Here is a 14,701-nt window from a genome sequence, read left to right on the forward strand (position 1 = left end):
CCATTGGAGGATGACAGCTTTTTTTCCATTGGGATCAAATTGCCCATTTAAAGGAAATTATAATGGAGTCAAGATTAGAATTGTATTTCTACATGTCAGAATTCATTCTGAGAATGAAATTTATTTATTTGGATTTATATACCGCCTCTCTCCGAGGACTCGGGACAGCTTACAACACATAAAAAAGAACAACAATACAATTACCTAAATCCAATTAATTAAAAAACTATAAAACCCAGTATTATTTTAAAAAAACCAATCATACACACTCAAACAACAACCATACGTAACATTCATCAGCCATGGGGCTAGAGTCTAATCATACCAAGCCCTGGTGGCATAGATGAGTCTTAAGTCTCTTGCGGAAGGCAAGGAGGGTGGGGGCAGTACGAATATTTGGGGGGGAGCTGATTCCAGAGGGACAGAGAAGGCTCTTCCCCATGCCCCACCAAGCAATATTGTCTAGTTGACAAGACCTGGAGAAGGCTGACTCTGTGGAAGGTGGTCCCGCAGATAATGTGGCCCATGCCATATTATGCTTGATAACCTTACCAAGTTTTCTCAAAAATGCATACAAACAGATTGCGATAGGATAAAACTGTATTTTTCCTCTTCATATTTATTTGATCTTTTAAATATCCAACTATAATAAATATTAAAGCATAGCATGAACAAAATCAACATTACATAAAAAATTGGTTCTGTTTCAGAGGACAAGGCACGTTAGCTTCAAGATACAGTATTTCCTATATTTAATATGAAACATTAAATGCAAAATTATTTAAGCACTGATGAATATCACTGAAAGATGTCTTTTTGTGCTTTTTCTGTAATGCTGCTACCCATTAAATTAGTTTTAAAATATTCTATTTTAGTTTTATGACACATAAAAACCAAGTAAACTGCAAAAAATAGACATGTAACTCTATTTCTTTTGCCAAACCAATGTAAAGTAGAAGCCCCAAAGTTGGCAGTGCAAAATAATGTATTTTAGTATGGTACTTATCCGACCTAAATGAAACAAAATACATCATCGGCTTTTTCTCTTGAAGTCTCAGACCACCCCGCCTTTTTCAGCCTCCGGGGAGGGAGTCTTTAATAATGGCCTATGTAAACTGATGCTCAGGCAGTGAGTTTGGAGAAGCGCTGCTTGACTAGAAATCAAACAGAGAAGCTCAGTCTAAATGAAAATCAGTTTGTGAGGGTTAGCAAAACTTTTGTCTAACTTAAAAGAAAATGTCGTTTCTCTCCAAAGCTTTGAAAATGGATTGCAAACAGGTGATTGAAGCTCAAAGGAACTGTATTTATAGTGTTGTTTTTGGCAATAAGCTTCACCAGCTGCCCAAACTTTCAGGCAGCACTTCCTTGGAGATGCAAAATAATGCAGCTGCAGCAACAGAGGACAAAGAAGAGGAGATGGTGGAAACCTCAGAGGAAGCCAAGGGACTTCTCAAACCCAGCCACCATCCAAGTCGCCGAAGAGTGAAAAGCCTGAAAGAAATGCCAGGACCCAAGACTTTCTCCAATCTCATGGAATTTTTCTGTAAAGATGGTTTTGCCCGCATTCATGAAATCCAGGTACAATTTAACGAAAAGCAATCATTGTTGAAATTGATTCTATTTTCTTTTGGCTGCACAAAGCCAGTCTTAAAGCTTAACTTAGTTTTCTCTTTATGGCCATGGCATCTTAATGCTAGAGTTTGCTACTAAGAATCAGTATTTCTTACTTTCCATCTACTATTCTGGGCTTCATATTGTCTGCTTGTGATGACAGGGTGTTTTTTTTCCTTCCTGAAGAAATATTTTAGGTTCTGATTTTATTAACTAAAACATATATTGCAGTGGAGTGGCATAAGTTGTGGAGGTGAGGACTAGGAGATGGTTAACCCCTATACTTAAGGTATCTGCAGCCTTTAAATTGTAGTCAGATTAACATTAGCATGTTTACATGTGTATGTTCCCTTACTTACAACCCGGCTGTAAAAAAAAGAAAAAGAGGGGGAGGGGGAAATTATTCAATGAATGCTTGGATTAAAGTTGCACCCATTTCAGGGGGAGTTAGTTCCAAGTAGATATACATTTGGGATTTTTAAAAAGAAATTTAATTCCCTCAAGAATATTTCTGCACAGAGATTGAACTAAATTGACCAAAATACTCTGATTTTCCAATCTGGTTGCAAGAGCGCCGGGTACAAGCCGCATTGCTGGTCTTTGCCCACAGAACCCACAACAGCAAACTATTTCCCCAGACTCTTCATCCATCCACCCTTCTTTCTCTCGGAGGAAGAGACCATTTTGTCCTTCTTAGCTTATTCTGGGACCTACCCACGTTCTTCGGCATACCACGCTGTTGAAATCTGCCGCTCGTTGTATAACCTGCTAGATTTTACTTGGACGGTTTACACAGAGGGAGAGCGCAGCAGCATGAGCTGCCGGCTAAGCAGTTAAACAGCCTCATTAGCAGAAGGCCGGCATTGAGAAGCCCTCCCATTTCTTCAGCCGGCTTGCCTCCCTCCACGGAGCCGCTTTGCGCCCGCGCGCCCGCGAGCCTCTGATAGTGCCAAACCCCCAGCAGCGGCACATTTCCCTCACGCGGCGCTTCCAAGGCGGGGGGCGGGGGCGGGGGGAGCGAACTAGGACCACGAAGCCCCCCCCCCCCAATTACTATCTTTTCTGCTCCTTCCAATTTCCCTTCCTCGTATTGTATTCCCTACGTCATACTGTATTTGCGGGGGGGGGGGGGGGCGGACTTGGCAACTTTAAGACTTCTGGACTTCAACTCCCAGAATTCTGGAGAATTCTGGGAGCTGAAGTCCACAAACCTTAAAGTTGCCAAGTTGGAAGACCTGCTGTATTGCATTTAATCGCTGGCGCGCGCGCGTCCATATCGCGCGCTTTCTAGGGGACGGGTCGAATTTCGGGAGAACGGGTTAGAAGGATTCCCTGACTGTTCTCTTTCCTTATTGGCTCCTTGATTACTTATTATTTTTTTTTCACATTCGCCTCCATAGGCCCGCCCTCATTCCATGACAACATGGTTGCCATGGAGCGAGGGTGTTTTCACTCATCTAGCATTTGCGTACGTACGGTAGATTCATTTCCCCGCCCCGCCCCTTTGGTGCTTTTGACATCCCCGTTGCTGGGAATGATACCCTCAATGTTTCACAACAGAGGTTCATATTTCTCAACAAGCATAATTATCCCATTTATGCTTTATGGAGGTCTACAGAGGTTAGACACTGTGCAAAAGAAATCATATGTGATAAACAAGATTGGAATGTAATTAGATAAAATTGTATAAAACCATTTCTAATTGCATACTTACGTGCCAATCGTAATCATCCTTCCAGCAGGCGCCTACAGGGCTTCTTTGGTGAAAGGAGACTGGCCACCATATGAGGGAAACCCAGCTGCATCATGGAGAAAGTAAGGTTGTAAAAAGGTCCAGGCTGGTTCAGGAATAGGATAGGATAGGCTTCTTTATTGGCCAAGTGTGATTGGACACACAAAGAATTTGTCTTGGTGCATATGCTCCCAGTGTACATAAAAGAAAATATAGTTTTGTCAAGAATCATGTGGTACAATACTTAATGATTGTCATAGGCGTAAAATAAGCAATGAAGAAAACAATCAATATTAATAAAAATCTTACCATACAAGCAACAAGTTACAGTCAAACAGTCCTAAGTGGGAGGAAATGGGTGATAGCAATGATGAGAAAAAAACTAGTAGAAACAGAAGTGCAGAAGTGCATCATTTATTTATTTATTTATTAGATTTGTATGCCGCCCATCTCCGAAGACTCGGAGTGGCTCACAACAAGAATACAAAATACAAATCCAATGATTAAAACAGGAAAACAGTTAAAAACCCTTGATTTAAAAACAGTCATACAACCCAAACAAACCATACATAAAACGGAACGGCTGAGGGGAATCAATTTCTTCATGCCTGGTGCCAAAGGTGGGTTTTTAGGAGTTTATGAAAGGCAAGGAGGGTGGGGGCAGTCCTAACCTCTGGGGGGGAGTTGATTCCAGAGGGTCAGAGCCACCACAAAGAAGGCTCTTCCCTTGGGTCCCGCAGTGGATAGCCAAAATAATGGTGATGGGGGAAACAGTCCCATACACAGGGGTGGGCTACTGCCCGGATGGGGGAGAATGCAGTGGGGTAGCGAAAATGGGTCTCCACCCCAGAACACCCAATTTGCACTGAAAGATGTTGAAAGAAAATGCAGGGCGTCCACAGTGTGGTAGTAAAAATTTTGGTAGCCCTTCATTGCATACACCAGTGTTTTTCAACCAGTGTGCCGCGGCACACTAGTGTGCCGCAAGACATGGTCAGGTGTGCCGCGAAGCTCAGCAAGAGAGAGAAAGAGAGAGAGAGAGAGAGAGAAAGAAAGCAAGACACAGAGAGAAAGAAAGCAAGAGAGAAAGAGAGAGAAAGAAAGCAAGAGAGAGAAAGAGAGGCAGGGAAGGAGGGAGAGATAGAAAGAGAGCAAAAAAGAGAGGAAGGAAAGAAGAGAGAAAGAAAGAGGGATGGACAGAGAGGGGAAGGAAGGAAGAGAGAGAAAGAGGGAGAGAAATAGAGCGAAAGGGAGGAAGAGAGAGAGATAATTTTTTTGTCCAAACTTTTTGTAGCCCTCCCAGTCCCCCCCGCTCAATGTGCCCCATAATTCTGTATATGTAAAAAATGTGCCGCAGCTCAAAAAAGGTTGAAAATCACTGGCATACACTAACAAGACTTGTGGCTGAGTGGGATCAAGGTAGGAATGGCTTGGATTGGGCTGGGACCAGTAGTGGGGTGTCACTGGTACGGTAGAGGATGGCGCATCAGTAGCGATCGATTTCACTGCGCATGCAGCTTTGGTTCTCTTGCACATGTGTGCATCCCAGCGTATTATTGCTTCCTGCGCATACGCAGAAGCAAAATCTTGCAAGGGGACCTGCGTATGTGCGAGATCTTGGCAATTATTTGCTTTTGCGCATGCACGGAAGCAAAAGAAAATCACCGAAATCTCACACGCAGGTGCATCCCCTTGCAAGATTTTGCTTCCTGTGCACTCACAGAAGCAAATACACGCTGGGACACATGCGCACATAAGAGAACTGAAACCAAGCACACAGTGCTCACCGGTAGCAGCGGTAATGGGAATCCACTCCTGGCTGGGACCTCAACTATTGACTGGTAAAATTTGATAAATGACAGCAATGGGGATACCAGGATTGCCATAGCCAAGTGATAAGGTCTCAGTGACATTTGTTACATCTGTTCCCAGAAATGAGGCAGAGTAGGCCAAGAATGATCTAACAGTTTATTAGTAATACAGCAAGTAACGGTAACCAGAACAAGAAGAAAGCAACAAAATGGCCGTGCCTGGTAGCTATTTATATCCTTGCTGCCAGGCTGGGCCAACCAATCTAGTAACTGTATTTTCCCGCTCAGGAAATAAGGGGTGGGTAACTAACCCTAATTGTCTACCAGACACAACAACATTGTATCACAGTGACAAATTTCAGCCTCACTTAATGTTACCTGAGGACTATCTCAAAATCACTGTTGTTGGATGGATGGCTCCATAAATCATAAGTATGATTTTACCACATTTCAATCATCTAATCTTCATTTCACTATCCACTGAAGAACTCCAAGGAGGGGTCAACTTATTTACCAAAGCACTTGTAGGCAGGACTAGAAACAATAGATGGAATCTAATCAAGAAGAGAAGCCACCTGGAATTAAGGAATAACTTCCTAACAGTGAGGACAATTAACCAGTAGAACAGCTTGCCTTTAAGAAGAGACTAGACAGTCACTTGTCTGAAATGGTATAGGATCTCCTGTTTGAGTATGGGGCTGAACTAGAAGACCTTCAAGATCCCTTTCAGCTCTATCCTTTTCCAATTTGCTTCTTTTCAGCCCAAACAAGAGCATGTATCTGGGGATGCATCGGTAGCCAGCATTTGGGAGTTTATTCATATCTCTCTCAGTGAGAGAACAATTTATAGGTATTGTGGATGAGTGAATAATTCACACTAAATGACAAGACAGTACACTACTAGCTTTACTGAGCGCAAAATAGAGCACAAATCCTCAAGAAGCAGTTGCCCAAGGAGAGAAAATGGCAAAAACAACTGCAGATTCAGATAGTAAATACTGTATATACAACATTTCTAATAAACTTTGAGTCCAGCTTTTTATAACAATCATTCTAGTTCAGCTGTTGATGTTGCTGATTAAGTCCATTGCAGCTAGGTTTTGTTTTCTACGTGATAAACAATTTCTTTTGATTGAGTTCTAGTTCTATCTGTTTTACCTCAGGTTACTATTGGTCTTGCATGTCCATATTTTTTTTAGAAAGCTTTGTTCTTTATTAGCTTTCTTGCTCTCCCCCACACCCCCATATTCTTCCACAATTGTTAAAAGACAGTCCATATTATCCATAACAATATTCAAGAAGTTGATTATGGTTCAGTAGGCTATCTTGCAATGATGTATTGAACTATCGTGGAAAACTATAGTAACCAAATGAATCCATTTGTTTAATATGTAGCTGATGATAGCTGAGCATCCCACTCAAAGTAGCAAAATTTAATCAGATATGAATTTGTCCATATTTTAACTATATTCCCTACACTTCACTTTACGTAACTTTGAAAAACTGTTAGCAAGCTTTTTTTAAAACTACTTAGCCGTGTCCAAAACATATTTTGAGCAATTACTAATTGGAAAAGCTACAAAGATGCCAAACCACCTTTCCTCCACTGTATTTAACTGCTCACAGGAACTAATGTTGAAGGATAACATGTCAGCATTTTGAGCTACAGTAATTAGATGCTGCTGTGGCAACTGGGATAAAGGAGATAATCAAATAAATTGGCCGTTGAGCTTCAAGTGGGGGAAATTGTCAAATTCAGAAGTTAGGAGGCAAGATGAGAGAATAATTCCTAGGAAAATAGACTGGCCAGACGTCTACTGAATGACAAAGAACAGCTTTCTTCTTAGGTCTAAAAACTGCAATACAACAAGAGGAGGAAAAAAATGACTCAACCTTCAAAACTAGGAAGTGTTGTATGATGAAATAGATGAAGCTATTATTGAATTAGCAGAAAACTCTGCTTGGTCGTATAGTTGTGATTTTAAAATCACAATATAAGCCTAATCAAATATAAGCCTAATCAAATATAATCATTTCAAATTTGTCCGTACAACTTTACATCTAAATAGAGAAAATGTTCAACTGTTCATTGGAAGCTGCTGAAAGTGGTATCAAGTGAGAATGACTCCGCACAATAATGTTTAGCTTTTTTGCTTAAGTCTCTCATAAATTAGTATGCTTAACTTTTTAATATAATTATATTTTCCCTGCATTATCACATGTGAAAAGTGGAAGGAATTTAGTGGTTTCACAATGAGAGTTCTGTTTGTCGTAACCTGACTCCAATATTAAGTCAGGATGTAACATCTATGGCTGGTACTTTGTTGATTAAAGAGGCACAACATTGCTTTAGAGGAGCTTATTCTTCATTGATTGGATTATGAAAACATAATGGTTTTCCTTGCTTCTACTCTATATATCTATTTCCAAAGTATTACGTAATGCTTAAAAAGGAAAGCCTATGTTTTAAAAAACAGATTCTAAACTAACAGATTCTGCAGCCTGAATAAATTTGAAAGAATCTGATCTAAGCTGACAGGCTGTAAAAAAAAAGCCCATAGTAAAGCAGTGTTTTTCAACCAATGTGCCGCGGGAAATTAAACATGGGTCCCCAAACTACCATTCCTGCCAGGATATCCCTTTTGTTTTCATCGAAACAGGCCCAGATTTCACACTAACTGAGTATAAATACATTTAGAAACTAAATTATTAACTACCGTATATATATAATATGTACTGTGTTAGAGTGTCATTTTGGTTGGTGGTGTGCCCCAGGATTTTGTAAATGTAAAAAATGTGCCGCGGCTCAAAAAAGGTTGAAAATCACTGTAGTAAAGTCTTGAAGGACAGAGCAGGAATGCCATCTTAAGCTACAGTCTGATTGATCTGCAGATGTCACAACCTTGTTTGCTAATTTATCAATATGGCCCAACACTCACAATTTTACAGTCAGGTGTTCAATACCCAGGAAACTCTGTGGTTAATGAAGCAGACAATAGACTCTGTCCTATAAGGTTCATTCTTTGTCAAGTGGACCAAGTTTCATTGAAATTGAAGGTGGTCAAATGGGGACGTCTGGTCCACTTGACAAAGTATACTGTTTATTTTAATAAGTATTGCATCTAGCCCAAGATTTGGGGCCAAGAAATACTATTTTCAAAAAACCACCCCATCTCAGGCCAATAGAAGGCTATACTATTCATCTCATCAAACCACTTATGGCATCCTCCCACATAATATGGCCTTTTTTGCATTTGTCAACTGTTGGTTTCAGTAAACAGCCGTGACTCAAACCCCAGTGCCTAGGTCTGATGCAACATACAGGAGACACTTTTCGGATGGCTGCCATTTGAATTAAAAGGAAATTGGGAACAGCATAACTTTAAAGATAGTCCTCAACTTACAACCATTCATTTAATAACCATTCAATTTAAGATGGTGGTGAACATAATGACGTATGACCAGTCCTTGCACTTAAGACTGTCACAGTGTCCCACAGTGGTCACTTCAATAGGATAGTTAGCAACTTGGTGTATTGTGTGAACCTAGCCTGTGAAATTAATTTATATGTAATGTTTTGTCTGTTCCTTTATGGAGTTAAAGTTGATATTTATTATGACTTCTCAAAGATTGAATGACCGTTCAAAGTTAGGACAATGCTGGGAAAATAGATATGACGTTTACCCAAATTTACAGTTATTGTAATCATGTGATCAGGCATGTATCAATCCACTTGTTCTTATGACTGGAGCAGTGTTTTAACCCTTGTCTATCTGCCCTCAGTTTGTGCACTTTTGACCACCTTATACCCTGCTTGATGGGAGGCAAGCAGAACTGCATAACTCTCAGGCTTTTTGGCACAACTCTAGAAGCCTCAGCCACCCCTGCCTGCTCCAGCAATTAGCAGTCAACATAAGTTTGCCCAGTTGCCTTGTCTCTCACTTCTCCACATCAATTTTTTGCCAAAGGCTTTTCAAAGACATTCCAGCCTTCCAAAGGCAGTGTCAGCTTCCAGAAAATGGCACTATCTTTCCAAACGCCTTTGTAGGTTATCAAAGGCTCATGAAGATGAAATGTTGACCTGAGAAGTTGGGATTGAAAAGTAGATAGCAAATGCAGCAAAGCTCTTCTGCCTCTGCTATGGCAGCTGAGTTCAAATAGCATAATAAAGGTGCATGGAACTAAGGCAGAAGGTATTTGGATAAACAAATGTTTGTTGGTGCTTCACAGGGGCTGTGGTTGGCATCACACTGCTAGGATAGACTGGGGAGCCAGGTGTTAGCTGGAGAAGCTGGAGCAAGGAAGCATGGTGGCCGTGAGTCTGAAAAGGAGACAGGCTAAGGCATCAAGGTGGTTCTTCAACCACAATAGCTGGGTGCAAAAAGCAAGAGGTTGGTATGGGAAATTGGGAGAGAAAGGTTCCGGGTTAATAAATGCTTGCTGGGGCAGGTTGTGGCAATTGCAGCTTCTTGGCAAAGAGCCCCACAGCCATGAAGTTCTGGGACTGCTTGCTGTCCCACAAGGCAGGGTGCAAGGTGGCCAAAGGGCAGAGATGGTGAACAGAAGGATAGGTGGAGTTGGAATCAGTGCCCTTACTTCTGCGAAATTTGGGGCTGCGAGGGCTTGTGGGCAGGTACTTGCTTAACTACCTGCAATTCTCACCTAACAAAGGCAACAGGGAGTGTTGAGTTTACTAAGTGATGCAGCCATTTGACTGTCTTGCTTTTCAATTGCATTGCTTAGCAACAGAAATTCTGGCATCAATTGTGGTTGTAAGTCTATTACAGGACTTCCTGTAATACCTTTTCAGAAACAACAGGAGAGATGGTTCTCCATCATCAATCCTACTGAGATTTGTAGTGCAACTTTACCACGTGCTCAATATTCTGACTCTTTATTTCACCTTTCAGCATATAATATCCGAAGTTTCAATTAATAGCCCGCAAAGTTCACTAGGATAGTGTGTTCCAATATGCTTGGTCTAGGTTTAATAATAACTGTTAACCATCCTGTTTATATTTTATCGCTAGACTTATTATAGTTTTCCCACTGAAGCCTTAGTATTAATAACCTTGCCATTCAAAGAGGTTTACCTGAACTAAGAAATTTTATTTTACTTTGCTTATCAAATTTATAAGAACATTTTATGAAAAAGTGACTCTGGGCAAGACAGTATAAAACAGTAAAAAAGATTATTATTAGAAGGAGAAGCTTTGAAAAGAAGATTTGGGCAATATCTTGGAATCATGAGCAGCAAATAAATATAATTCCTTTGAAAATTATTGCTCTTATTTTTAATTGCAGTTTGATATCATAATGCACATTTGAATTCAGTGCTGCATAAAAATGTCACTATTGCCAAGAGGGATGAGTAATTTATTCTTTTTCCCCCCCTTCATAGCAGAAACATGTACAGGAATATGGAAAAATTTTCAAGTCTCACTTTGGTCCCAAACTAGTTGTGTCCATTGCAGATAAAGACATGGTGGCCCAGGTTCTACGGGAAGAAGGTTGCACGCCGCAAAGAGCTGACATGGATTCCTGGCAGGAATATAGAGATTTACGGGCACGAGCTACAGGACTTATATCAGCGTGAGTGCATTCATAATTTTTTGGAGGGTATTGTCAAACAATATTCTAACTTTATATTCTTCTTAAGGCTAGTGATGCAACTGTTCTCAATTAAAGTGTTTTATTAAAGAAACTACTTATAATGTGATTATATCCCAAAGGATTGTATATTGGTAGATGCCTATAGAGAATAATTGATTTTTGATGCAGTGTGGTTTTTCAAAAGAAAGCCAGTCCCTTTATGAGTCAGAACTATTCTGTTTATCTAGGATAAAATTGTGGCAGCTAAGTATTTTATAAAATGTGCTTTAGAAAATGTCAGCAAAATTTTAATGAAACGATATGTAGTAACACAAAGATCCCAATTCTGTAATTCCAGAAATGGAACATTCAATTTATTTTGGTTAACCACAGAGTCATTTGTTGTTAAAACTGTAGTTATAGTTTAGTCCCCCTACTATTTTAAGGCATATTAAAATCAGTAGCATATAAGCATAGAAAATTTATATGATTATTCATAATAACTAGGCAAATTTGTTTAAATCTAAATGATTCTTCTCAATCTACTTTTTATAATTTTCTATTGTGGAATTCAGTCCAAATCTTTCCATTTTCAGCTTTCCATTTCTCTCAGAAAAAACAAATAAACAGGCCCTTGACAGATGAAGATTTTTCAGATTATCTAGTAAAATAGCATTACTGTACTCCCAAGAATATATATGTCATCATCACTTCTGGATCAGCTTGTGGTTTTGTAGGCTATATGCAGTTTCCAATAACCATTTAGTAGTCCTGAAAGCACGCCAAATTGTCATGTTGAAACTCAGTAGCAAAATGATATATTTACTATAGTCAGCTGGAGACTAAATTTTTGCTATCATAAAAATAATTATACCATCTCTTAAAAATATTTTTTCCTCTAATGGTTCATGGCCTATATTTAGAAAACAGAAGCATTTGGAGATGGAGCACTGATTGAAAGGTGATCTTGGTTTTTCAGAAAGATTTATCTGGATATAATAATTCACAAGGATAAGAACATCTAAAAGAAATTCCTGAACTGTTTAAAAAAGTGATTTTGGATTGTGTTTAGAAAAGTATTAAAATCTAGGCACCTACCAAAAATTCTTTAGCAAACTTGTGAGATATTTTTCATGTTCAGTTTTATTTCAGCAACAGTGGAAGCATAATTTTGATAACATCATATGGAAAAGAACTTGATTTTTTTTAAAACAAAAAGCTCTGACATATTTCTTCCAAATGTCATTACATTACATGAGCCGCCCCGAGTCTTCGGAGAGGGGCGGCATACAAATCTAAGTAATAAATAAATAAATAATAATAAATAATAAATTACTAGTATAAGGGGAAGAGAGGTGTTTCTTTACCTGACAAAATTCATAACTTAAAGATAGACGCATTCCAATAAAATGACAATAATAAGAATTATGTTTAACATAATTTTTAATAAAGCATTTTATATATTGCCCTAATGATTTTTGTACAAATATTACCTTTCAGAAACAGTTTAAAGTACAGTATGGTTACATTTCCATTTACTGAAAATTTTGTTTTTAACAGAAAAAAGTGGTCTAGATTATCATTACTTGTTATTTATTCTAGGGAAGGGGAACAATGGCTAAAAATGAGACGTGTACTAAGACAAAAAATGGTAAAGCCCAGTGATGTTGCAGTTTTCTCCAGAGGAATTAATGAAGTTATTTCAGATTTAATTAAGAGAATCCATATTCTTAGAAATGAAGAAGATGGGGAAACTGTGGCAGACGTTAATAATCTTTTTTTTAAATATTCAATGGAAGGTAAGAGTCATCATTTTTAAATAAGGAATAAAATAATAAACCATGTTATTATATCAGTGATTATTATCAATTGAAGTCACTGCTACAACATTCAAACAAGAAATGGAATACTCTACAAATCAAGGGTAGGCAATCTTGAGGTTGTTAAAGGTTGTCAGTTCCATAAACCCTTCCCAATAGCCATAGTTATTATTTATTAGATTTGTATGCTGCCCCTCTCTGAGGACTTGGAGCAGCTCACAACAAGAAAACAGTACAAATGCAATATTTAAAACAATCATACATCTCATACAGACCATACATAAAGTGGAAACGGCCCAGGAGAATCAATTTATCCATGCCTGATGGCAGAGGTGGGTTTTGAGGAGTTTGCGAAAGGCAAGGGGGGTGGGGGCAGTCCTAATCTCCGGGGAGAGTTGATTCCAGAGGGTCGGGGCTGCCACAGAGAAGGCTCTTCCCCTGGGTCCCAGCAGACAACATTGTTTAGTCGACGGGTCCCGGAGAAGCCAACTCTGTGGGACCTAACTGGTCACTGGGATTTGTGCGGCACAAGGCGGAGATATTCTGGTCCGATGCCATGAAGGGCTTTATAGGTCATAACGAACACTTTGAATTGTGACCGGAAACTGATCGGCAACCAATGCAGACTGCAGAGTGTTGGTGTAACATGGCCATGATTGCTCTCGCAGCTGCATTCTGCACGATCTGAAGTTTCCGAACACTTTTCAAAGGTAGCCCCATGTAGAGAGCATTACAGTAGCCAAACCTCGAGGTGATGAGGGCATGAGTGACTGTGAGCAGTGAGTCCAGGTCCAGGTAGGGCCGCTACTGGTGCACCAGGCGAACCTGGGCAAACACCCCCCTTGGCACAGCTGAAAGATGGTTCTCTAATGTGAGCTGTGGATCGAGGAGGCCCAAGTTGCGGACCCTCTCTGAGGGGATCAATAATCCCCCCCAGGGTGATGGATGGACAGATGGAATTGTTCTTGGGTGGCAAAACCCACAGCCACTCCGTCTTATCAGGGTTGAGTTAGAGTCTGTTATGAGAGACTCTAGAGAAAAATAATTAACAGATGGCAGAATTAATGAGTTATCTAGCAAATGGCAATTCAATATGGGAATTTGGGTTAGGGAAGGAGGATAGGCTGCTGCATTGGTGTTCCACATAGTGCAATTCTGGAAGTGTCTGTCATTTCCCAAGCAACCACGTTGAATTCTGGTCGTTTGGAAAATGGTGAGTGCCATGCTACACTTCCCTCCCTTGAGCTCTGCAGCAGACCACAGCCTTTTGCAGTGTTCCACAACATTGTGGGAGGCTGTGGAACTAAGATTAGAGAAGCATAACAAGCTGTTTGGTTGTTGGGTTGTGTGGCCTGATTCCGGAAGTAGTCACCATTTTCTGAGCAACAATAACTCATTCCTATTGCATGGTATTGTTTTGTGCAATATTTTGCCAAGAAAAACAAATTCTTCATTACTTTGCCCTTACAGGAGTTGCAACTGTTTTGTATGAGTGTCGTTTGGGGTGCCTGGAAAATCACATTCCCAAGAGTACCCTGGAATATATTGAAGCATTGGAGCTGATGTTTAGCAGTTTCAAATCTACTATGTATGCAGGAGCTATTCCCAAGTGGCTCCGTCCAATTATTCCAAAGCCTTGGAGAGAATTCTGTAAATCGTGGGATGGACTCTTTAAATTTAGTAAGTGTTTTTGTTTTTTAAGATTGAAATTCAAATATCATTTATGTTAGCTAAAGAAAGTCAAAGTGTAACCGTATAAGCATCCTGAAATACTGAATCTAATTATGAATATTCATTTTCTTAAATTGTGTTTAAAATTGAAATTAAAGCAGCCAGATGTTCTGCCCTAATTGTAAACATATTTACTACAGCAACAATCAAAATACCATATTCTAATTATGTTGAAAAAAAGTCAGATTTTGACTAACAATACATAAATATAATATTATTTGTATAGTTATGATTGTAAAATTATTATTTACCCACTCTCAGCCTTTCTTGTAATGTAAATAACTTTTATCCTTGTTTTTTTAGCAAGCAGAAAACAATTTCCCAATCTTTCTCCCTTATTATTATTTTTTATTCGGACTTCGTGGTGTGATCCTCCAAATTCTTTCATGGCTTCTTTTTTCCTG

The 14,701-nt window shown here is 39.5% G+C and overlaps 1 protein-coding gene across 3 annotated transcripts in view; it reads left to right on the top strand.

Moving 5' to 3' along the window:
• Positions 1–1,124: 1,124 nt before the first annotated feature.
• Positions 1,125–14,701, top strand: part of CYP27C1 (cytochrome P450 family 27 subfamily C member 1) — a 31,600-nt gene continuing 18,023 nt past the window's right edge. Inside the window, exons 1-4 of one of the 3 annotated variants that reach the window (XM_070729866.1) lie at positions 1,125–1,578; positions 10,556–10,746; positions 12,349–12,545; positions 14,037–14,246. In XM_070729866.1, coding sequence (XP_070585967.1) covers positions 1,237–1,578; positions 10,556–10,746; positions 12,349–12,545; positions 14,037–14,246 — 940 coding nt within the window. In that variant the 5' untranslated portion in view covers positions 1,125–1,236. Of the gene's footprint in view, positions 1,579–9,481; positions 9,546–10,555; positions 10,747–12,348; positions 12,546–14,036; positions 14,247–14,701 lie in introns of those variants that run through there. The other 2 variants (XM_070729875.1, XM_070729884.1) reach the window with 2 other exon arrangements.

This window comes from Erythrolamprus reginae, chromosome 1, assembly GCF_031021105.1.
Source record: "Erythrolamprus reginae isolate rEryReg1 chromosome 1, rEryReg1.hap1, whole genome shotgun sequence".
NCBI lineage: Eukaryota > Metazoa > Chordata > Lepidosauria > Squamata > Dipsadidae > Erythrolamprus > Erythrolamprus reginae.